Genomic DNA, 18,370 nt, shown 5'->3' with positions numbered 1-18,370 from the left:
TGTGCCTGAATATTTCATAATCCCCGTCTTAAATTTAATTCCCCTACACGCGCGATTTGCTAAATTTGTTGTTGTGGAATGGAAATCATGGTAAACATCCGGTTTGGATCATCAAATATTTTCTCAAGGAACAAACCGAAATCTTTCCCGATCCCGATTTCTAGCCGAGGGTCCTTGCCGACGGAGTGTTGACTTAATACCCGGCGATTTCGCGTGGACTCCGATTTCAGGGGAAAAATAACATTGAACTGATAATTTATGTAAACAGTGCGGTGCCGCCTAAAACCTACGAAAGGACGAGAATATTCGATCAAGAATATTCAATTGCCATATTTGCATGCCATGACTATATATTATGTAATATTTTTAAAAATAACAGTACATGGGGATAACAGTATTTTGATGGTTTGAAGGTTTTGATTATGGATTGTCTGATAAACTTTTATTAATAACCAGCAAAGATGGACGCGAATTACTTTTGACTATAGTTAAAGTTCTATCAAGACTAAAAAAATCCCAAATAAACTTATATTTATAAAAAAAAACATAAATTTAATTAAAATTTTATTGTGACGGTTTATAACCATTAAATTGATTGTAAAAATAATCACACCACAAGTTTTAATGTCTGCGAGTGCAGTGTATTTATAAATTCACATAAACGAAGTCTGAATAATACTGTTATGACACAGTTATAATAAATTTCCACTAGCTTTCTATTACTATTAGACTACATTTGAACACTTAAGCAAACACTGTTTCTACACTGTTTTAATCTCTCAAATCAATAAGCGGATGCAGAAATATGATGAATTTATGTACAAACAAAAAGCGTACGATTTTGGTTGTGGTTGACATTTAACGTTATTGTTTTTAGTTTTCTAGAAAGCAAGATAATTTGCAATTATGTAAAAAGTAGTTAAACATTTTAAATAATTTTAAAACTATTTTATAGGTGTCAATATTTCCCTTAAAAATGCATTTTCTGGTTTTATATTTTTTAATTTAGGAACTGAACATGGTGAAAATAGAGAACGTATACAAGAAATTAATCTGAATGTATGAAAAAAATTAAACAGATATGTTGACTAGTGATTAAGTGTCTTTAAAATTACATTCTACACCGTCATTTAGATTATTTTTCATTTAATAATTAAAATAATAAATATTAACTTTTTGTAGATGTTTAAAGAAATGTATGACATACTTCTCAAAATTTATTTAACATTATTTAAGTTTTTTGGGTTACTTTAATAATGAAGTTTTTGAAAATTACGTTATGAATGCAGACAGATCTGCAGTTACTAGTTCTTTATATTCTTCTATGCCATAACAAATGTAGCTTCATTTATAATTTAACTACATCTAGATTATGTCTCATTCTTTATGTCAGAAAATACTACAATTGAAATTAACACACTTTTGATAAAACAGTAAATGTATTTTCATCCACTTAAAATTTGATTGTGTTTTACGTTGTTTTCTAGGAACAGTTCATAACTAAATTACGTGTTAAATTAGAGTATATGCAAATTTACGTCACTCTTAATTTAAATTTTAATTGCACGATTATAAAGCAATTTAATTTTTTATCAAGTGTCACAACACACTCTTGTTACTTGTCATCGATGCATAAGATTATATATATTATAACATTATTTTTCTCCATTATTTGGATGGCGAATTCACATTTTATTCTGCATTCGTCAATTTTACTAAGTCATATGGGAAATTTACAATTTTACCATTTTAATATAAAACTAAGATAAGGTATCAGGAGTTTTCGAGCCAATGAATATAAAAATTTGATTCAAAAACGACAAATTTCCAGTTTGTTTCGTCCCCAGTGCAATATAAAAATCGTTTTTGCTAAAATGCAGAAAGCACTTTTAAAAAATACAATATTACAGATAACATCTGTAATATCCGCCGATACACAAAAAAAATAAACATTCTCTTGTAACTATATTCGATTTCAGTTAATTACTGTTTACTTTAACGGTCGCCAATTTTTTGATGTCCTCTAATTAAATTTTACGATTGTCTGATAATACATTAGTCTGAAATAATTGATGGTTTAAAATGCAAATTGTTAATCAATTTAGCTCTCTTTGTTTCATACAATTATTTGCCGACGAATTAATTTTAATTTTACATTTTTAAAGTTACTTTCAATTACATTTATCATATAAAATTGAAACAGTAATTTGTCTATTTTATTTAAGAATGAATAAAATATAGCAACCTGGTTAATTGTGGTGATTTATATCAATTTTATGAGGAATTTATTGCCATATTGAATAAATTAACAAGGATCTTAGTCTATTTCGACTTAATAGTGATTGATGATTTATGCACTTAATAAAGTTTTGATTAATGATAACTCCACAAAACTTGGACGCGATAATGTATTGCCTGCTGATTTATTTTCGAGAGTTAAACGAAAATGTTCAAAAGCCATTTATCTAACAATTCTTTTATGGATATTTTCATTAATTTATTCCTTTATTATGTTACTATCAAAGAGAAATGATTATTTTTGAGCTTATAATGCAGCTTTCGGTTCACATCAGAATGCTTTTGTTCGAATTAATAAATATTCAAATGAGCGTTGCATACATTTTCACTGAACAGAAACCAAAAAATAATATTAGAAATAGTTTAAAGCCAACTTTGTTTTCGACAAAATTGATTTAATTTTAATATTAAATAAACCTACACACATTATATTTAGCGACATAGAAAATAGATCTCGGAATCAGATTTCGTTGATATTTTGTGTATTCTTTTAGCTAATACAGGGTAAATGATTTAAAAAACTCCAACTAAAATGTTGAATATATAGGTCACTATATTTAATAATGGAACAAACTTCCACACTCACTGACTTACTTTGGTGTTAATCTAATGATATGGTCATGTTTAATGTGCAGGACTGGATCGATCATCGTTCAATCGATGATGAATATGAAAATCTTGCTCATTAATAAAACGATCTCATTCCATTCCAAAAATATAGTCGTTTACAATCTTTGAGGACGAAATCGAATTGTCAATAGAAGCACTCATTGTCAATTGAACGGTTGATTGTAAAGCAAAAGATTCTAAGACGTTCGACATCTACTAGAATATTTTGGCAATTTCTACAAATCTTTAAGCCAATAATTATTTTTCTCTCAAACTCACTTAGATATACCAAATTTTGTTAAAATTTATCACTGGTCTATATTATCTGTTTTCTATGTCAATGAGTATATACAAGTATTGTTTTTGTCTCTGGGTTATAAATAATTCAAACGCAATCGTATAGATCAAATTTTTATTGTTTTTTTGTCTAATGTCTGAAATTTTCGATTTCAGATGGAGTGAAATGTGCCTGAAACATGGAGACGATGGAGAATAATACTGACAACATTTTGGGCCAAAATATGGAGTCAGTCGAGTTTGGGGTGAGTTTTTTTTATAATTTTTTCGTTTATAATAATATTTACGTAGTTCTTTTGCTGAAATCAATTCTCAATATACCAATTGAGGATCGGTACAAGAAACGTTTTGAATTACATTTACATCGGATCTTGACGAACAAATTGTAAATTCGATGGGTTTATCTCGCTATCGTTAATTCACTCCAATTCTTCGTATATTTTACGAGCCAATAAAACGCGACGTTTTCGTGACATAGTTTTAATTTCGTACAAAGATTGTCAAAATTGTCAAAACTTGATTTAATCCTTTATGTGATATTAGAAACGAAATCAATTTTAATTTAGAAAAACTAAATATATAATTAAAAAAATATATATTTCGACAAATAAATAAAAAGGACTATGTTTGTTATTAAAAAAATCCATTATATAAATTCACATCAAATAAAATTTTTGTCACAAAATATTTCAAGCAAAAAATATTTTCAATTCAACAGTTATTATTACAAACGTATTTATATATTTTGTTATATGAAAAAAGATAAAATTTTGTTATGATTGAGAATAAATTTATTTTTTTAATCAACATAATTTAATTTAATAAATTAAATACACTTTTGTGTTCAACAAATTATCCACAATTATTTCAAATTTGCATCGTGTAATTTTAAACTTTACTGTTATGCATATACTGTGTTTTTTGCAAATGATTTCATCACGCTACTAAAATTTAAGTTACTTTCAAAAGTTAATAACCCAGTTTTAGGTGCACTGTGTTAACGACGAGAAAATAAATCCTAATGTGTTCGAAACATAATAAGCTTTTGTTGTATTATAAATACAATGTTGTTTTAGCTCATAATAATCAATAATGACTAGAATTAAACTCCCGAAAACTGACATGTCACAGCAGCAACAAACTTTTTACGGGGAATGATAATTAAAATACCAAACACCACGAATTCTGGGGTAGTAAATTAAATTTAATACTAATTTATCCCCTTAATTTTTTGACAAACTGTTTAAACTGGGCGAACGAGGCAATTATTGCCTGTTTATTTCAGTGACAAGGGGATTTTTCAGGAAAGTTATTTACGCAGTTTATAATTTATTGAATTTTGACTTTTCATCAAATTTAACATATTTATTATGGTTATTATTATTTATAGCTTTTATTTTTTACATTAATTTTTTATGTTTATTTTATTCGTTATGTGTTAAAATATTATTGTTTTTATTATTTATTAGAGTATTCATAATTTTTTTTCTTTGTAGGATTTTGTCTCCGGTCGTATTTCATTGAATTTTGACAGTTTATGGTGAATAAATTATTTAATATAATATGTATTATATAATACAATAACAAATTTATTTAGATGATATTTTGGGAAAGTTCAAGGCAGTTGGACCGTTTTAAAGTTAGAGTAATAAAACGTGTCACAAGCACACAATGAAGTTCCGATTTCCAATATTACCAATAAAGTTCGAAATGCAAAAACCGTTTTGCGATCGAGTCAATCCGAATGATTCGACGCAGCATTTCCGTCGGCTCGGAGTGCTCTCACACAAAAGTTATTTCGGCGAACTTGTCGATCATAAACTCACCCATATCCGCAGGAAACTTGGACCCTCGTACGTTCAAAATCCATTTGCGTTGGACAACAGAGGAAAATTTTTATTTTTAAAAAATATTAAGACAACATTTTCGTGTACGGATTAATTACTAGACGTGCAAACTTGAGACTGACAAATACTTTAAGGGGGTAGGAAACAAACAACAGTGCTTTGACATTAAATTTATTACAGGGCCCAAGCTCTGCAAGATACAATTTACTTAAAAGCTTAGCAAGTTTCGAATCGTACATCAAGCGTTACGACAAATTCAATTTGTGACGGGGCCCTCCAAAATTTAACGATTTCGCCGCACACCAGACAATCGTCATTCAGTCATTCAGGTGAGCAAACGACTTCCAGAAATACCTTCGGGGACGTCATTAATTTATACACACGCAAACCTTTTTTCTTACCAAAAACAAACGAACACCGTTTTCAGTCAAATGGTTCATTAAACTTTAAGATTCTGCTTGATGTTTTTACTTCATTAAATTATAACATCACAAAGTCAATATAGACGAATAATTTCGACCTCGACCTACACAAAAATTCCGACTCAAAGCATCAGCGGATCGGTTTTACGTTCTTTTTTCCTTTTTTATTAAACTTGTCGTTTTTGCTCGTCCACCTGAGTTGGTGTACACACTCCGTCTTCGCCCTTAAAACTTCCCTTAAAGATATGCAAATATGCGAGTCGTATTTGCCGACCCAGAAACTAAAAGTCTTCTCTTTAAATGTGTCATTTAAATATCGGAGAAATGTAAATATATTATCCCGAAAAAAAGTGTTATAAATTTCAATACATTTAAATTAAATAAATATTTTATAGTTTTTCTTTGTTTAAGCTTTTTCATAAATTAACTAAACTGTTAATTACTTGATAGAAAAAGTTATTTTTTATTTTTTTTATTTAAGTATATTAGTCCAGATTCTTAGATAATTTATAAATAATTTATAAATTATCTGGTTTGTTACGTTGAAACATGACCAAAGATTGCTCAGAATCATCAACACGTTTTCATTTTTGGTCAATAGTGAACAAACGCAGCACCCACTTTGAACAGAGCTTTCTCATAGTCAAATGCTCATGCAATATAAAGCCAACACTCTCTTTTGATATCTTTACGATGTCATTTAATTTACGCAACTTCACTTTTCGATCATTAAAAACGATTTTATGGATTTTTTTGATGTTTTCTGATGTTCCCGCCTCATTTTGACGTCCACTGCGTTCTGCATCATCGGTGTCTCTATGATCACGTTTGAAGTTAGCAAACCAACGTTTTATTGTTGTTTCTGATGGAGCGGAGTCCCCATAACACTTTTCAACCAATTGGTTCGCTTGAACGGTATTTTTTCTATCAAGAAGCAGTGTAAAATTAAAACACGAAATTTTTTTTTTTGGTTTTGAAAATAACAAAAGTAGCATCACTCTTAGCACACTAACTCATAAACTAATTAATAGAACAAAAAACGTTTTTGTGAAATAAATTATTTATTTACCATTATAAAAAAACTCAATGACTCAACAAATAAATTTATTGAAAAAAAAATAGCATAAAATAATTTTATTTAAAATTTAATTAAAAATAATAAAATACATAAAAACTAAACAATACATATAAATTATAATAATTTAGGAACAATATTGATTTTACTTTTAAGTCTGGTTCGTTGATCCGATAATATTAGACCTGATTTTGAAAATAATCTCCCACAAAGAACGGAAGTTGGAACAATTAAATACGTAAAATTGTAAGAGTTATTTTACCACCACAACATTGGATTCTCGGTTCGCCCTTGATTCAACTAATGTCGTTGATTTAAGATAAGTTATTTTTTGATCACATTTACTCCAAATTGATGTTTCAGGGAGAGATAGACATAGATAGATAGATAGAGACTATCACTGAATTTGGCACACTACAATAATTTCTATTTCAGTTCTGTGCTTTTGGCTTGACCCATCGGAGATTACCTACCGTATCTTTCACGCATATTTACCCAAAGTTACCAAATTCTGGCCTCAGTCCTGGCCGAAGTGTATGTACCCAAACGTTGTGTAACGTTCGAAGATTGGTAAATCTTATTTAATAGTAATTAATTATTAGATTAATTATTAAATAATTAATCATTTATAAGTGAAAAGAATTACCCGTGCTTGTAGACCAGGAGTAAAGGTAAGATATCATGCTATGTGTTTAAGTTTTTTAGGTTACATGGAGGGTCGTCAGCCGCAGCAGTGGCTCTCACGGCCTGCGAGACGCAGCCGCGGACGTAACGGCTCGGTACTTTTGGTACGCAGCCATAGCTCAAGGCTCGAGAAGCCGCGACGGCTCTCCCTGGGAGGCTCAGGTTGAGACGCAGCCGTCGGTTAATCTCCGCTAAGCAGCCTCTACGGCTCGAGGAGTGTCTCCGCAGCCCTCGGCTCGGGGTTTTGCTGATACCGGCGTTCAATCCTGGTAAAGCATACAAAACGGAGCGATTCGGTGTGTAGCACAGTTTCACTGTGTTTGATGACACAAACTCCTGCTTGTAGACATTCTCTCTCAAGCGGCTCACTTTAGAACCCTCACTGTCTTCAGGCTTTCTTTCTAAATTACAGATGGATGTTCGAGAATCGGCCTTCGTGACGATGGAGGAGTTGGTAGAGGAAGCAGCTGAAACTGAAGAACAGGACAGGATCATGGATAGATTGAAGCTGGCAGCGGAAGAGCCAGTTGGCTGGAGAAGTTGGAAGGTGGTTAATTTCTCCAAGGAAGAGGTTTTTGGGAACGAGATAGATCCCCAGGTGCTCGACAAGCTGAGATTTGCCCTACCTATGGTAGCAATTACATGCGCCTTTAATCAGTCAATTCAGGATTTGCCGGAAAAGCAGTATCGGGACTTCAAGGTCGATATGCTGGACTGGGCCTTCAGTAGGACCCCGATTATGAGCCCTTCGGCAGTGGTGAACTGGATCAAGGGTTCAGGAAGTCAGGCAGAGCTATTTCTGCATGCCTTGAAGCCGTTGAAAGAGCAGTTTATTTCCTGTAGGCAAGCGGCACACTTGCTAGGGCCGGAGGAAGACTCTTCGGAGGACGAACAGGATGAAAACGATGCCCTTGATAGCCTCGTTGGTAAAAGAAAGGGCTCGAATCTGCAGGGCAAGTCGGCCAAGAGATCAAGGATTGCAATGGTGGAGCAGAGAATGGAGAACATGTTCCAAGTGTTGCTGGACAAGTTGGAGAACAGGGATGCCGAACCTGAATGGAGTGACGATTGTATAGATGAGTCTGATGAAGAGAGCCAGTCAGAGCAGGAACTGGGTGGCGATTCTGCAGCTTGGAAGGCACCATCTTTAATGCCGATTCAAGAAAAGCCGTCAGTCGACCTAGAAGCTCTGGCATTAGTTCCTCAGGTTAAGGAAAGTGCGCCGGCAGTGCCGCCACCGACTCCGGAAATCAAAGCGCAGGGCTTGGAGTGTCAGAAGCTGGGTACCCCAGGCTGGAATAGAATCAGATACAAGGATGTCCAGAAAAAACTTCAAGCCTCGTCGGTATTTGATGCTCTCAAGGTGATTAGTCAGTTGGAGAGCCTGCTGCCCCAATCCTTTGCTAATTCAATGCTAGAAAAAGCGGAAGAAACGGTAGGAACGATCATGCATAGTCTTCTTAAGCAGCGACAGAAGTTTTCCGAGGGAGTGCAGAAGATTGCGCAAAAATATCCCGATGTATACATTTAAGCCCAAGGATAGTCATCTTGCGGTGAAGCTAGCTGAAATTCCTCCTTCTGAGTCTCACCTGTTCGATGAGGAAACTCTGTTAAAGTTTTTTGATCAAGGCTTTCAAAAAGTCTTTTACTCATACCAAAAGTTTCAGAACTTTCCCTCAAAAGCTGCTAGAGGGGGAGGTTTTCGCAACTCCAGGCCCCAGCCAAGTCGTGTCTCAGGTAGCTCGATCCAGTCTCGAGACCAAAGGAGCAGTTCAAACAGATCATCTAATTCGTCTTCATTTCGAAGACCAAGCACTAGCACCAAGGCAAAGTGGTCAAAAGGATTCATATCGCCCATGTTTCTAGTCCCAAAGTCGGAGGGGTCAGTAAGACAGATCTTCAATTTAAATTAGTATCTCAAGCCACACAAATTTCGCCTGGTCAATCAACGGCAGGTTCCTCGGTTCCTCAGAAGATACGTCTATATGGTGGAGTTAGACATTTCTCAGGCTTATTTCCACGTGCCGATTGCCATGCGTCACTGGAGATACCTATGTCTAGTGTACAAAGGTCAAGTCTACAATATGACATGCCTCCCGTTTGGCCTGGCTACGGCTCCTCTGACATTCGCAAGAATCAGCAACTGGTTGGCAAATCTTTTTCGTCAGTGGGGAATAAGAGTTTTAGTATATTTGGACGATTTTCTCATTGTGCACCAGGATCCTCAGATCCTGCGGGATCACGTGGAGCAAATAATAAATTGCCTTCGGTATTTGGGTTGGGTAGTGAATCTGAAGAAATCAGTGACCACCCCGACAAGAAATCTGGAGTTCTTGGGAATCATCTGGTACACCGAAAAGGACTTGAAAATCTTGCCGGAGGACAAGAAGGTCCGTATTCTGGGCGTCATCGACTGGATCTTAGCGGGGAACAGATGGAACTGGCTAAGAGGAACGTCGCTACTGGGCCAGCTCAACTTCGCACCAATAGTGAATCCACTGGGTCGTCTCTTCTCGAGGAATCTGCAGAGAGCGGTCCTGCAGCTCTCAGAGTTCAAACCGAAAGAGAAGAGGGCGATTACGACGCCTGCCGTGAACGACTGTATTTGGTGGAAGCAGAATCTCCACCTGACGAGTCCTTTATTCCAGAATCACCCGACAATATTTCTGACAACAGACGCGTCCGAGAAGGGTTGGGGATTCTATCTGAATGGCGAGACGAGAGCGGGTCAGTGGTCGCAGAAGCAGAGCCAGTAGCACATAAATCGCAAGGAGCTTTACACCGTGTTGATAGCTCTCAGGGAATTCGAGAGGGGGCTCCGAGCCAGGTCAGTGATGTTGCAGTCCGGCAACAAAACTGTAGTGGCTTACATCAGGAAGCAGGGAGGCATCCGATCCAAAGTTCTGCAAGAGGTAGTCAAGGAGATCCTGATCCTGAGTCACCGAGCCCGAATTCACCTGGTTCCCTATTACCAGCCAGGAATATACAACTGCTGGGCAGACAGATTATCATGGGGAATGCCTCTCACGGACTGGCACCTGAAGAGCAATGCGACGCAACTGGTCTTCGAGAAGTGGGGAACATCACAGAGAGATCTGTTCGCCACAAGCCGGTCGAAGATAGTCGAAGCATATGTCACGTTGGAGGCGAGCGACAGCGAAGCAGCATTCATCAATGCCTTCAGCAAGGCTTGGATAGTGGACCTAGCCTGGGTGTTTCCTCCACCTCCATTGATTCCGGAGGTTCTACACCGCTTGAACTCAGCGAAAGGAGTATTTCTGGTCGTGGCGCCTCGATGGGAGAGAACCTTTTGGCGGAATCTGGCAGCTCCATTTGAACTACGGAACCTGGAGCACTCGTTGGTGGATCTGGTGACCGGAATGCCCCCCCCCAGAACGTGAAAGACCTGTGTTTGGAGGTTTGGCGGATACGGGGTGGGCCGATTTAGTGTCTGGCTTGAGTAGCTCCAACATAGACCTCGTGTCATGGACGTGGAGGAGTTCAACGTGGAAGACATATGGTTCCGCCTGGAGCCAATGGACGAAGTGGTGTGCTAAGAACCAGGTACCGCCTAGCCAGCCGTCGGGTCAGCAGTTTGCTTCATACTTAGGGTATTTAGCAAGTGAAAGGAAGCTGAGTTACCGGACTATTTTAACATAGAAATCGGTGGTTAGCTCATTAGCCAACCCAGGTAGTGAAAATCGGTTGAGTGCTCACCCGTTAGTCAGATCAATGATTAAGGCGATAGGTAATCGAGAAGCAGCTAAGACCTGGAACGAACACACAGCGATTTTGTTACTGTTAGTTTCTGGGAGACGCATTCACGATCTCACTCTTCTAGCCATAGATGCGAATAGTTATGTGTCACAGCGAGAGTCTATTACCTTTTGGCCGATCATCGACAGTCTGGGTGGAAGCTGTCAAAATCTAAACAGCAAGAGTTTGATTTGGGTGAAGCGATTAATAGAAGTGTCAGCAGAGAGGCGCAAGGCGGTGCCAGGCTTGATTAGGCTATTTATTACGACGAGAGGAAAAGTCTCCGAGGCATCGAATGCAATGGTCGCCGGCTGGTTAAAGACGATTTTCAAAGACCTGGGCATTGGCACGAGTCCAGGGTCTATCCGTTCGGCAGTGGCTTCGTACAGGTTTGAACAGGGGATGAAGCTGGATGAAATCTTGAAGCGGGGTAATTGGCAAGGTGCTAAGAACTTCTTTAAGTACTATTGTAAGGAGGTGCAAAAACCTAAATCTAAGTCTCAAAATCAAGCAGTATTAAATGTGTTTGAACCAGTCAATTAGATTAGTCTTGCTTGGCAAATAATATAAGTGATTTCTCTAAAATGTTGATCTCCACCTAATATTCTAAGCTTATTTTTCTTTCATTTAAAATTTCATTACTTACATGTATGACGTTATGTTTAATAAATATATAATTTAAAAAGGGTCTTCCTGCCTTATTTGCAAGTAGTTAAGGTCGATAGGGGTAATTCTTTTCAGGGTCACAGTACGCGATGGATGCCGGCAGAAACTAAACATCTCTCCGATAGGTCAAGCCAAAGGCACATAACTGAAATATGAACGTTTCCTACCCCGAAGGGTTATTTCAGGTCTTGCAAGGGGCTTGACCTGAGCAAGCCCTTGCCGGCTTAAATCGGAACATGTACTAACGACTCACGGACCTAAGCGGTGCGTGCTACCCGGCACCATGGAAGCCATAGTGGTGGGGGAGGGAATTTCCCCTCCTTCGACCAGGACTGAGGCCAGAATTTGGTAACTTTGGGTAAATATGCGTAAAAGATACGGTAGGTAATCTCCGATAGGTCAAGCCTTTGGCAAGACCTGAAATAACCGTTTCCCTCCCTTCGGGGTAGGAAACATACATATTACGTAATTCTAGATAAATATTTAGCAATCCCTTAGTATAAATTATCATAGATTAGATAATTCTCACACTCTTAGTTTTAGTAACATCCTCTAGTGATTTAAGAAATACTATTAGTTCTTTTAAAAATTCCCACTGGTTTCAAGACAGTGTAGATAAATCATGTTTTATAAGAGCTACAGTGGTACGAATGGGATTTTCAAGCTCTACAAATCTTTTTGTCATTTATGAATTCCATCTGGTACTTACGTCTTGTATGAGTTTCTTCGCTGGTTCAATATTTAATTGTTTTTGTTTAAAAAATAGTATTATGGCAGATGAATTTCTTTAAAAAAAACGCTACAATCTTTTTAATTTTTTCCAAAATTCAGGAAGTGCATTTTAAATAATTATGAGCAATAAGGTTCGCGATGTGTGCATAACATCCAAAATGATTGAACTTCTTAACTGAAGTTCTTTTATTGCTCTCTTAATATTTTGAGGGTTGTCTGAAATAGTGATTAAAATTTTATTTTTTAATTCCATTCAATAATATTTTTAATAATGTTAGCAAGATTGACACTAGTATATCTTTGACCGCATCCTAATACTGCACATTATTGTTTTGAAATTGTGCAGTAATTCCTAAAAAATTTTCTGTTTAAGATGGTATCCAATAATCAGTTGTAAAAGTAATTCTATTTATATTGCTCATTGCTTCTTTAGCTTTATAATATATTTCTTCATATTTAGCCGGAAGTAAGATACTCGTTATTATTTTTATAGTAGGTAATTGGTATGATGGTTGAAGTGACTGTACCTACAAACATTCGAAATCCATAATCTTCCACAACCGAAAATGGCTGAAACTCATGGGTAAAAAGTGGTAAGAGCTTATCAATTTCCTTTTTTACATTTGCTCCCACTTTTTTTATTAAAAAAGTATTAATGGATGTTAGTGTTTTAGTTTTAGTCATCACAATATTTGATTCACTCTCGATTTTTTATTCAAATATGGCAATTTTATCTGATATGAGTTTTACTTCAAAAAAGTTTCAAATCATTGAGTATTTAATAGATTCTTTACGCGACATTGTATCTAAAACAAAAATGCAAATTTATATGTATTTTTTTAAATTAATATATATTATTATTTAAACAAAACAAAAATCTTTTATAGAGTAAATTAGGAAAATAATATAATAATAACAAAATTACTGACTGTTTTATTTAAAAAATAATAATAAATCTAAATAACTATATTTCAAATATTAAAAAGTCAATATTTGAAATATTTTTATTTTATCTCGTTCAAAAAAAAAAATTTAAAATTATATATTTAACTTAATAATATCCAAGTTATAACTGTCAGATAAATCGTATCTAAAACGTACCGTATCTATCCTTAGTAAATATTTTAAAAGATTTAACTTAAATTTTTTATAGGAATTTTTATCCTTGTTTGCTAAATAAAGCACTCAATATACCTACTAAAATCTAATTTAAATGTAGAGAAAATATTTTTAATATTCGCATATAAAAACTCAACAATATATTATAAATGTAAATTCAAAAAAGAAACAAAAATTAAATTTACATACTTACCTTAAATTGATTTTCTTCGACTTGTTTAAAGTTGGTTTGAAAAAAAATGTGGAACACTGAATTTTTTGAGGCACTAGTTGTTTTTTAAACACAGTGGTAAGATGATCGAAATCTAGTCAATTAAAAAAAAAAATCGTCTTAAAAATACCCAGACCCAAAAAGTGTTGTTTATAATATATTGAGTTGTTCGGAAAGCCATTTCGTTTTTTCCCGACAGAGGATTTGATTGTATTTTTTTGCACCCAACTTCACAGCTAAGCCGTATAATTTTTATATGCATTGAGAGCTCATATAGCAAGGCTTTAATTAATTCTACGCAGTAGTTTTTGGTTGGTACCCTTTTAAATATGGAGAGCGATAAGCAGCATTTTCGACATATCTTACTGTTTTACTACAGAAAGGGTAAAAATGCTGTTCAAGCCATAAAGAAATTGACCGATATGTATGGAGGTGTGTTGACAGTACGCCAGTGCCAGAACTGGTTCGCTAAATTTCGATCCGGCAATTTTGATGTCGTTGCACCACGTTCGGGAAGGCCGGTTGAAGCTGATAAAGACGCGATAAAAGCATTAGTTGATGCGAACCGGCGAATAACAACACGTGAGATCGGATTGAGGTTAAATTTACCAAATTCAACAGTTTGCGACCACTTGAAAGGCCGGGGATTATCCTCGAAGCTCTCACAGAGAGAAAAAAAACGAAATTACTTTCCGAACAAACCAATACAAATAAATCTCATCACGCTCTTAGAGGCCATTCATTAATTACGTGCCCCTAAAACACAGTTATATATTAGATTTTTGGTTTAAAATATTTTACATAAAAATTTATGAAAACAAGTCATTCGGTATCGCATTGTCGCGACAATGCATCGCGACGTGCTGTCGAACTCGGAGACGATATTATAAAAATAACGCTCCACAAAATAACATTATTTTGTCGCGGTATTTTTTTGGAGCAGTCGCTTGGAATGGGCGATTCTTATGGAACAAGTATTCCCATCACTACAATAAACTATCACAAATTTGGTACGAGACAATTTTTTCTGGGCCTAATCAAACTCGAACAAAAACCGAAGCAAAAGTTGCTCCGAAACAATGAACCGAAAAACAGAAAAACTTCATTATCGCCACTTGTCACTTCCAGTATTACATTTTGCATTCGGTTCCCCCCACCTAATCCGTCTAAGAAGTTTAATGCGCAAAGTAAACACTGGCAGAAAAAAAACCCGAACACTGCGAACTTATGTTTTCTAAATTATGTATATAAAAGCTGAACCAATTTGGAAAGTTTCTCAGGTCCTTTTGTCCGAGGAAAGAGCGGCCGTAATGAGAAAATTTAAATTGCGTCATGCAATTACCGAGTTAAATATGATGAAACTGATTCTTTTTCAACTCTTTAAATCGCACCGGGCTTTTAATTTAGTCTGCTGGAAAACTGGATAATTGATTTATTGTCGCCCCCTTTGCATATTTATTCCAATTTAACTGTTTAATTTACTTGATGGGTGATTAATAACGAAGACGAGACAGAATTTTTCTTCTGAGAACCTACATTTGTTTTTTTAATTTAATTAATTTGGAAATTATCAGTTGTGAATAATTGTTTTATTGTTAACAGACGCTTCTTATGTCATAATTTTGATTCATTGTAAAATTTAATACGAAAAATAATAAAATCTTTATTATATTGTCGGTGCAAATTTTCTTCGTAGGCTGGGGATTAAACGATTTTATTTTCTGGAATAATTTGTTATCTATTTTACTTTACGATCTTAAACTATAATAAAACTTCTTCTTCAAGAATTATTAATTTCGAAATGTCAATTTTATTATGAAAACATGACTGTCATTAATTTTAAATTACTCAGTGCTCGATAAAAATTGTGCTGACGGTAATTTAGATTATCTGCATTTTAGTACTGATTTAAATTTTATGAAATAATTTATTGCATCTCTGCCAATGATTCAGAATTATTTTTAATGTACTTTTTGTTATAGTTTATAAAGTTTTTTAATAGATAGATTCATTTATTGGCTTCTTCTGTTCTCTGTGGGAATCTATTAAAAACGACAAAGGTTTGTTCAGTTCTCGGCAATTTTCACAAGCTCTTTTCAAACACTCGAAACTGAAGTGCACATTGGCATAAATCCGAGTGCTGCCGTATCAGCCAAATAAACCAGCCGTTAAATTTACACGTAAAACAACACATCAAAAGAAACCATTTTTAACGCACCGCCCTCTAATTATCTCCCTCTAAATTGAAACCGCTCGACTAATAAAAACATTTTTGAGGGGTTAATCGTTGCGTCGATTACATCCGCAATGTTGTATCCTTCTCTGTCTTACTGGACCTGTTTAATGGCCATCTTTAACTTTGTTGAAATCTACATTGCATTTACAAATTATTGTATATAGTAAACGGCTCTCTACAACTGTTATACAAAGAGTTAATGAAAAGCGATACCTAAGATTGTCTTTTTTTGGTCATGTAGGTTGTTTTAGGGTTCGTTACAGTTTTTAGTTTTGTAATGTGTTTCTTATAACACTCCTGTAAGAAGAACTTATTAGATAGTGCAATTGAAAAGTATTGAGTATCTTCAGAGGTCTGATTTGGTTCGTGTCACATTGACGTTCAGCTACAGTAGACTTGCCTGATTGCTCTAATTTACAGTTTCGTTTGTGTTCCTTAATCCTAGTCCCTATTCAACGTTTTGTAGTACCGATGTATACTTTCTCGCAAGAGCATGGTATGCGGTATATCCCAGAAGCTATGTGATAGTCTCTCCTATCTTTGGCAGATCTGAGACTGTGTTGAATCTTCCTTGTTGGTATAAAATCAGATCGATGTTATATTTTAATAGCATTACATACGTCTCTTTCTAAAAGCTATTTCGCTTGGAATAACAAATTCTACGAGCAGATTGAAGGATTAGCAATGGGCAGTCTCTCTTAGTCCAGTGATTGTCAATTTCTTTATAGAAAAGTTTGAACAAAAAACAATTGAGACTTCTAAACACAAACCTTCTGTTTGGTATCATTACGTGGATGGTACTTTTGTGATATGGAAACATATACAAGAAAAACTAGATCAGTTTTTATACCAACAAGCAAGATTCAATACAGTCTCAGGTCTGTGAAAGATAGGAGAGACCATCGAACAGCTTCTGGGATATACTTTCCTCTTACTTAGGGACTAGGATTAAGGAACACAAACGAAACTGTAAATTAGGTAAATCAGACAAGTCTGCTGTAACTGAACATGCATTGTTAGATGAAACTCACAAAATAAAATTCCAAGATACACTATTGCTTGCTTCAACAACTGGATATCATAACAGAATGATTAAGGAAGCAATTAAAATCCATAAACATGGAAACAACTTCAATAGAAAAGATGAAACATTGAAGCTTGGTAAAATATGAACACCAGTGCTCAAAAACACCAAAATTGCTAAAAAAAGGAGCAACGAACAGAACGAAACAGTTGTTAAAGTTACACGAACCAAATCAGACCTCTGAAGGTGATAGCTACTCGTGCTAGTGAAACGTAAGGAAAAATTCCAACAAACGTCGACCAATAAATCCGAGCAACTATAGATATGGAAACAATGGTCACGAAAGCCTCATCCTTTGCATGTACTTTTGTTGATGAGTTAAAAAAAACAAAAATGTTTTAATAAAATGCAGAATTTTAAAAAGGAATCAAAACTATAGATAAACACATGGAAAGAGATACTTTTCCATTTGTACTTTTTCATAAAGCGAAATCGTCTGTTCGTTTGTTTTATAAAGTTTTTGCCCTCGAAGAGACTCGTTTCCAACTACCGGCGACTCGGTTATTCATATCTCGTCCCTCGTCCAAATTTCGTATCCGATTGATCGGATTGCGGGCGTTGCATGTGCAATTATTATTCGGGTGGCACAGCGGATTTTTTTTTATTCCACGAATTGGGGAATTTCTCCCGCGCGAAGATATTTCATAAGCGTTCCGGCAAACGTCTATCACTTTTTATGCATTACCATTCAAATGTATGCACATAATTTACGACGGTGGATCTTGCTACCACCCGAATTCCTTACTTACTATAATAACCGGCCCGACGGCGCAGATATAAATAATGTACTCGGGGAGTTTTCGACGCGAAACAATAACGGGAGTTTTCTTGGGTATATGTCTGATGAAATTTTTAATGGTCGGTTTACGTTTCAATCTCGAGACGTTTCTGCATTGTCTGTCGGATGCAAGAACACAACCCTTTCCATCGAGTGTCTGTGTCTGTTAATCTACGGATTAGTCATTGTAATCTCCGCACGTTAAAAATCCTTTCAAGTAGTTTTATTAATTGTGTTTATTAGAAATTCGTTGCCATAATAAATCAGCGAGTTATTTTCTGAATAATAAAGTTTCTCTGTCTATTCCGAATTAAATGAAGCGAAACCAGACATTTGCGTTAATCTCGGTCATGTGCTTTATTCAGTTCCGAAATGTTTCTTAATTTGAAACTTGCCGTGAATGCATTCGAAAGTTTTCCGGCTTCCTGTTTTAATAAAATGCAAATAAACGTTTTGTTTAAAGTTACTTCATTTAGTGCCATCACAAAAATTAATTAAACTCGATACGTGTTTTATTTGGTCTTAATTGCTTAACTGATTCTAATTGCTCGAAACT

The 18,370-nt window shown here is 35.2% G+C and overlaps 1 protein-coding gene across 1 annotated transcript in view; it reads left to right on the top strand.

Annotated features, from left to right (window-relative positions):
- The window catches only part of LOC109603645 (dopamine receptor 1), an 80,277-nt gene that overhangs the window by 6,507 nt on the left and 55,400 nt on the right, over positions 1–18,370 (top strand). Inside the window, exon 2 of the mRNA XM_049967726.1 lies at positions 3,361–3,449. Within this exon, the coding sequence (XP_049823683.1) occupies positions 3,384–3,449 (66 nt within the window). The 5' untranslated portion in view covers positions 3,361–3,383. The remainder of the gene's footprint in view (positions 1–3,360; positions 3,450–18,370) is intronic.

The sequence above is a fragment of the Aethina tumida genome, chromosome 5, assembly GCF_024364675.1.
Source record: "Aethina tumida isolate Nest 87 chromosome 5, icAetTumi1.1, whole genome shotgun sequence".
In the NCBI taxonomy this organism is placed as follows: Eukaryota; Metazoa; Arthropoda; class Insecta; order Coleoptera; family Nitidulidae; genus Aethina; species Aethina tumida.
Note: the sequence above shows the minus strand (reverse complement) of the source record. Positions and strands in the feature narration are given on the sequence as shown.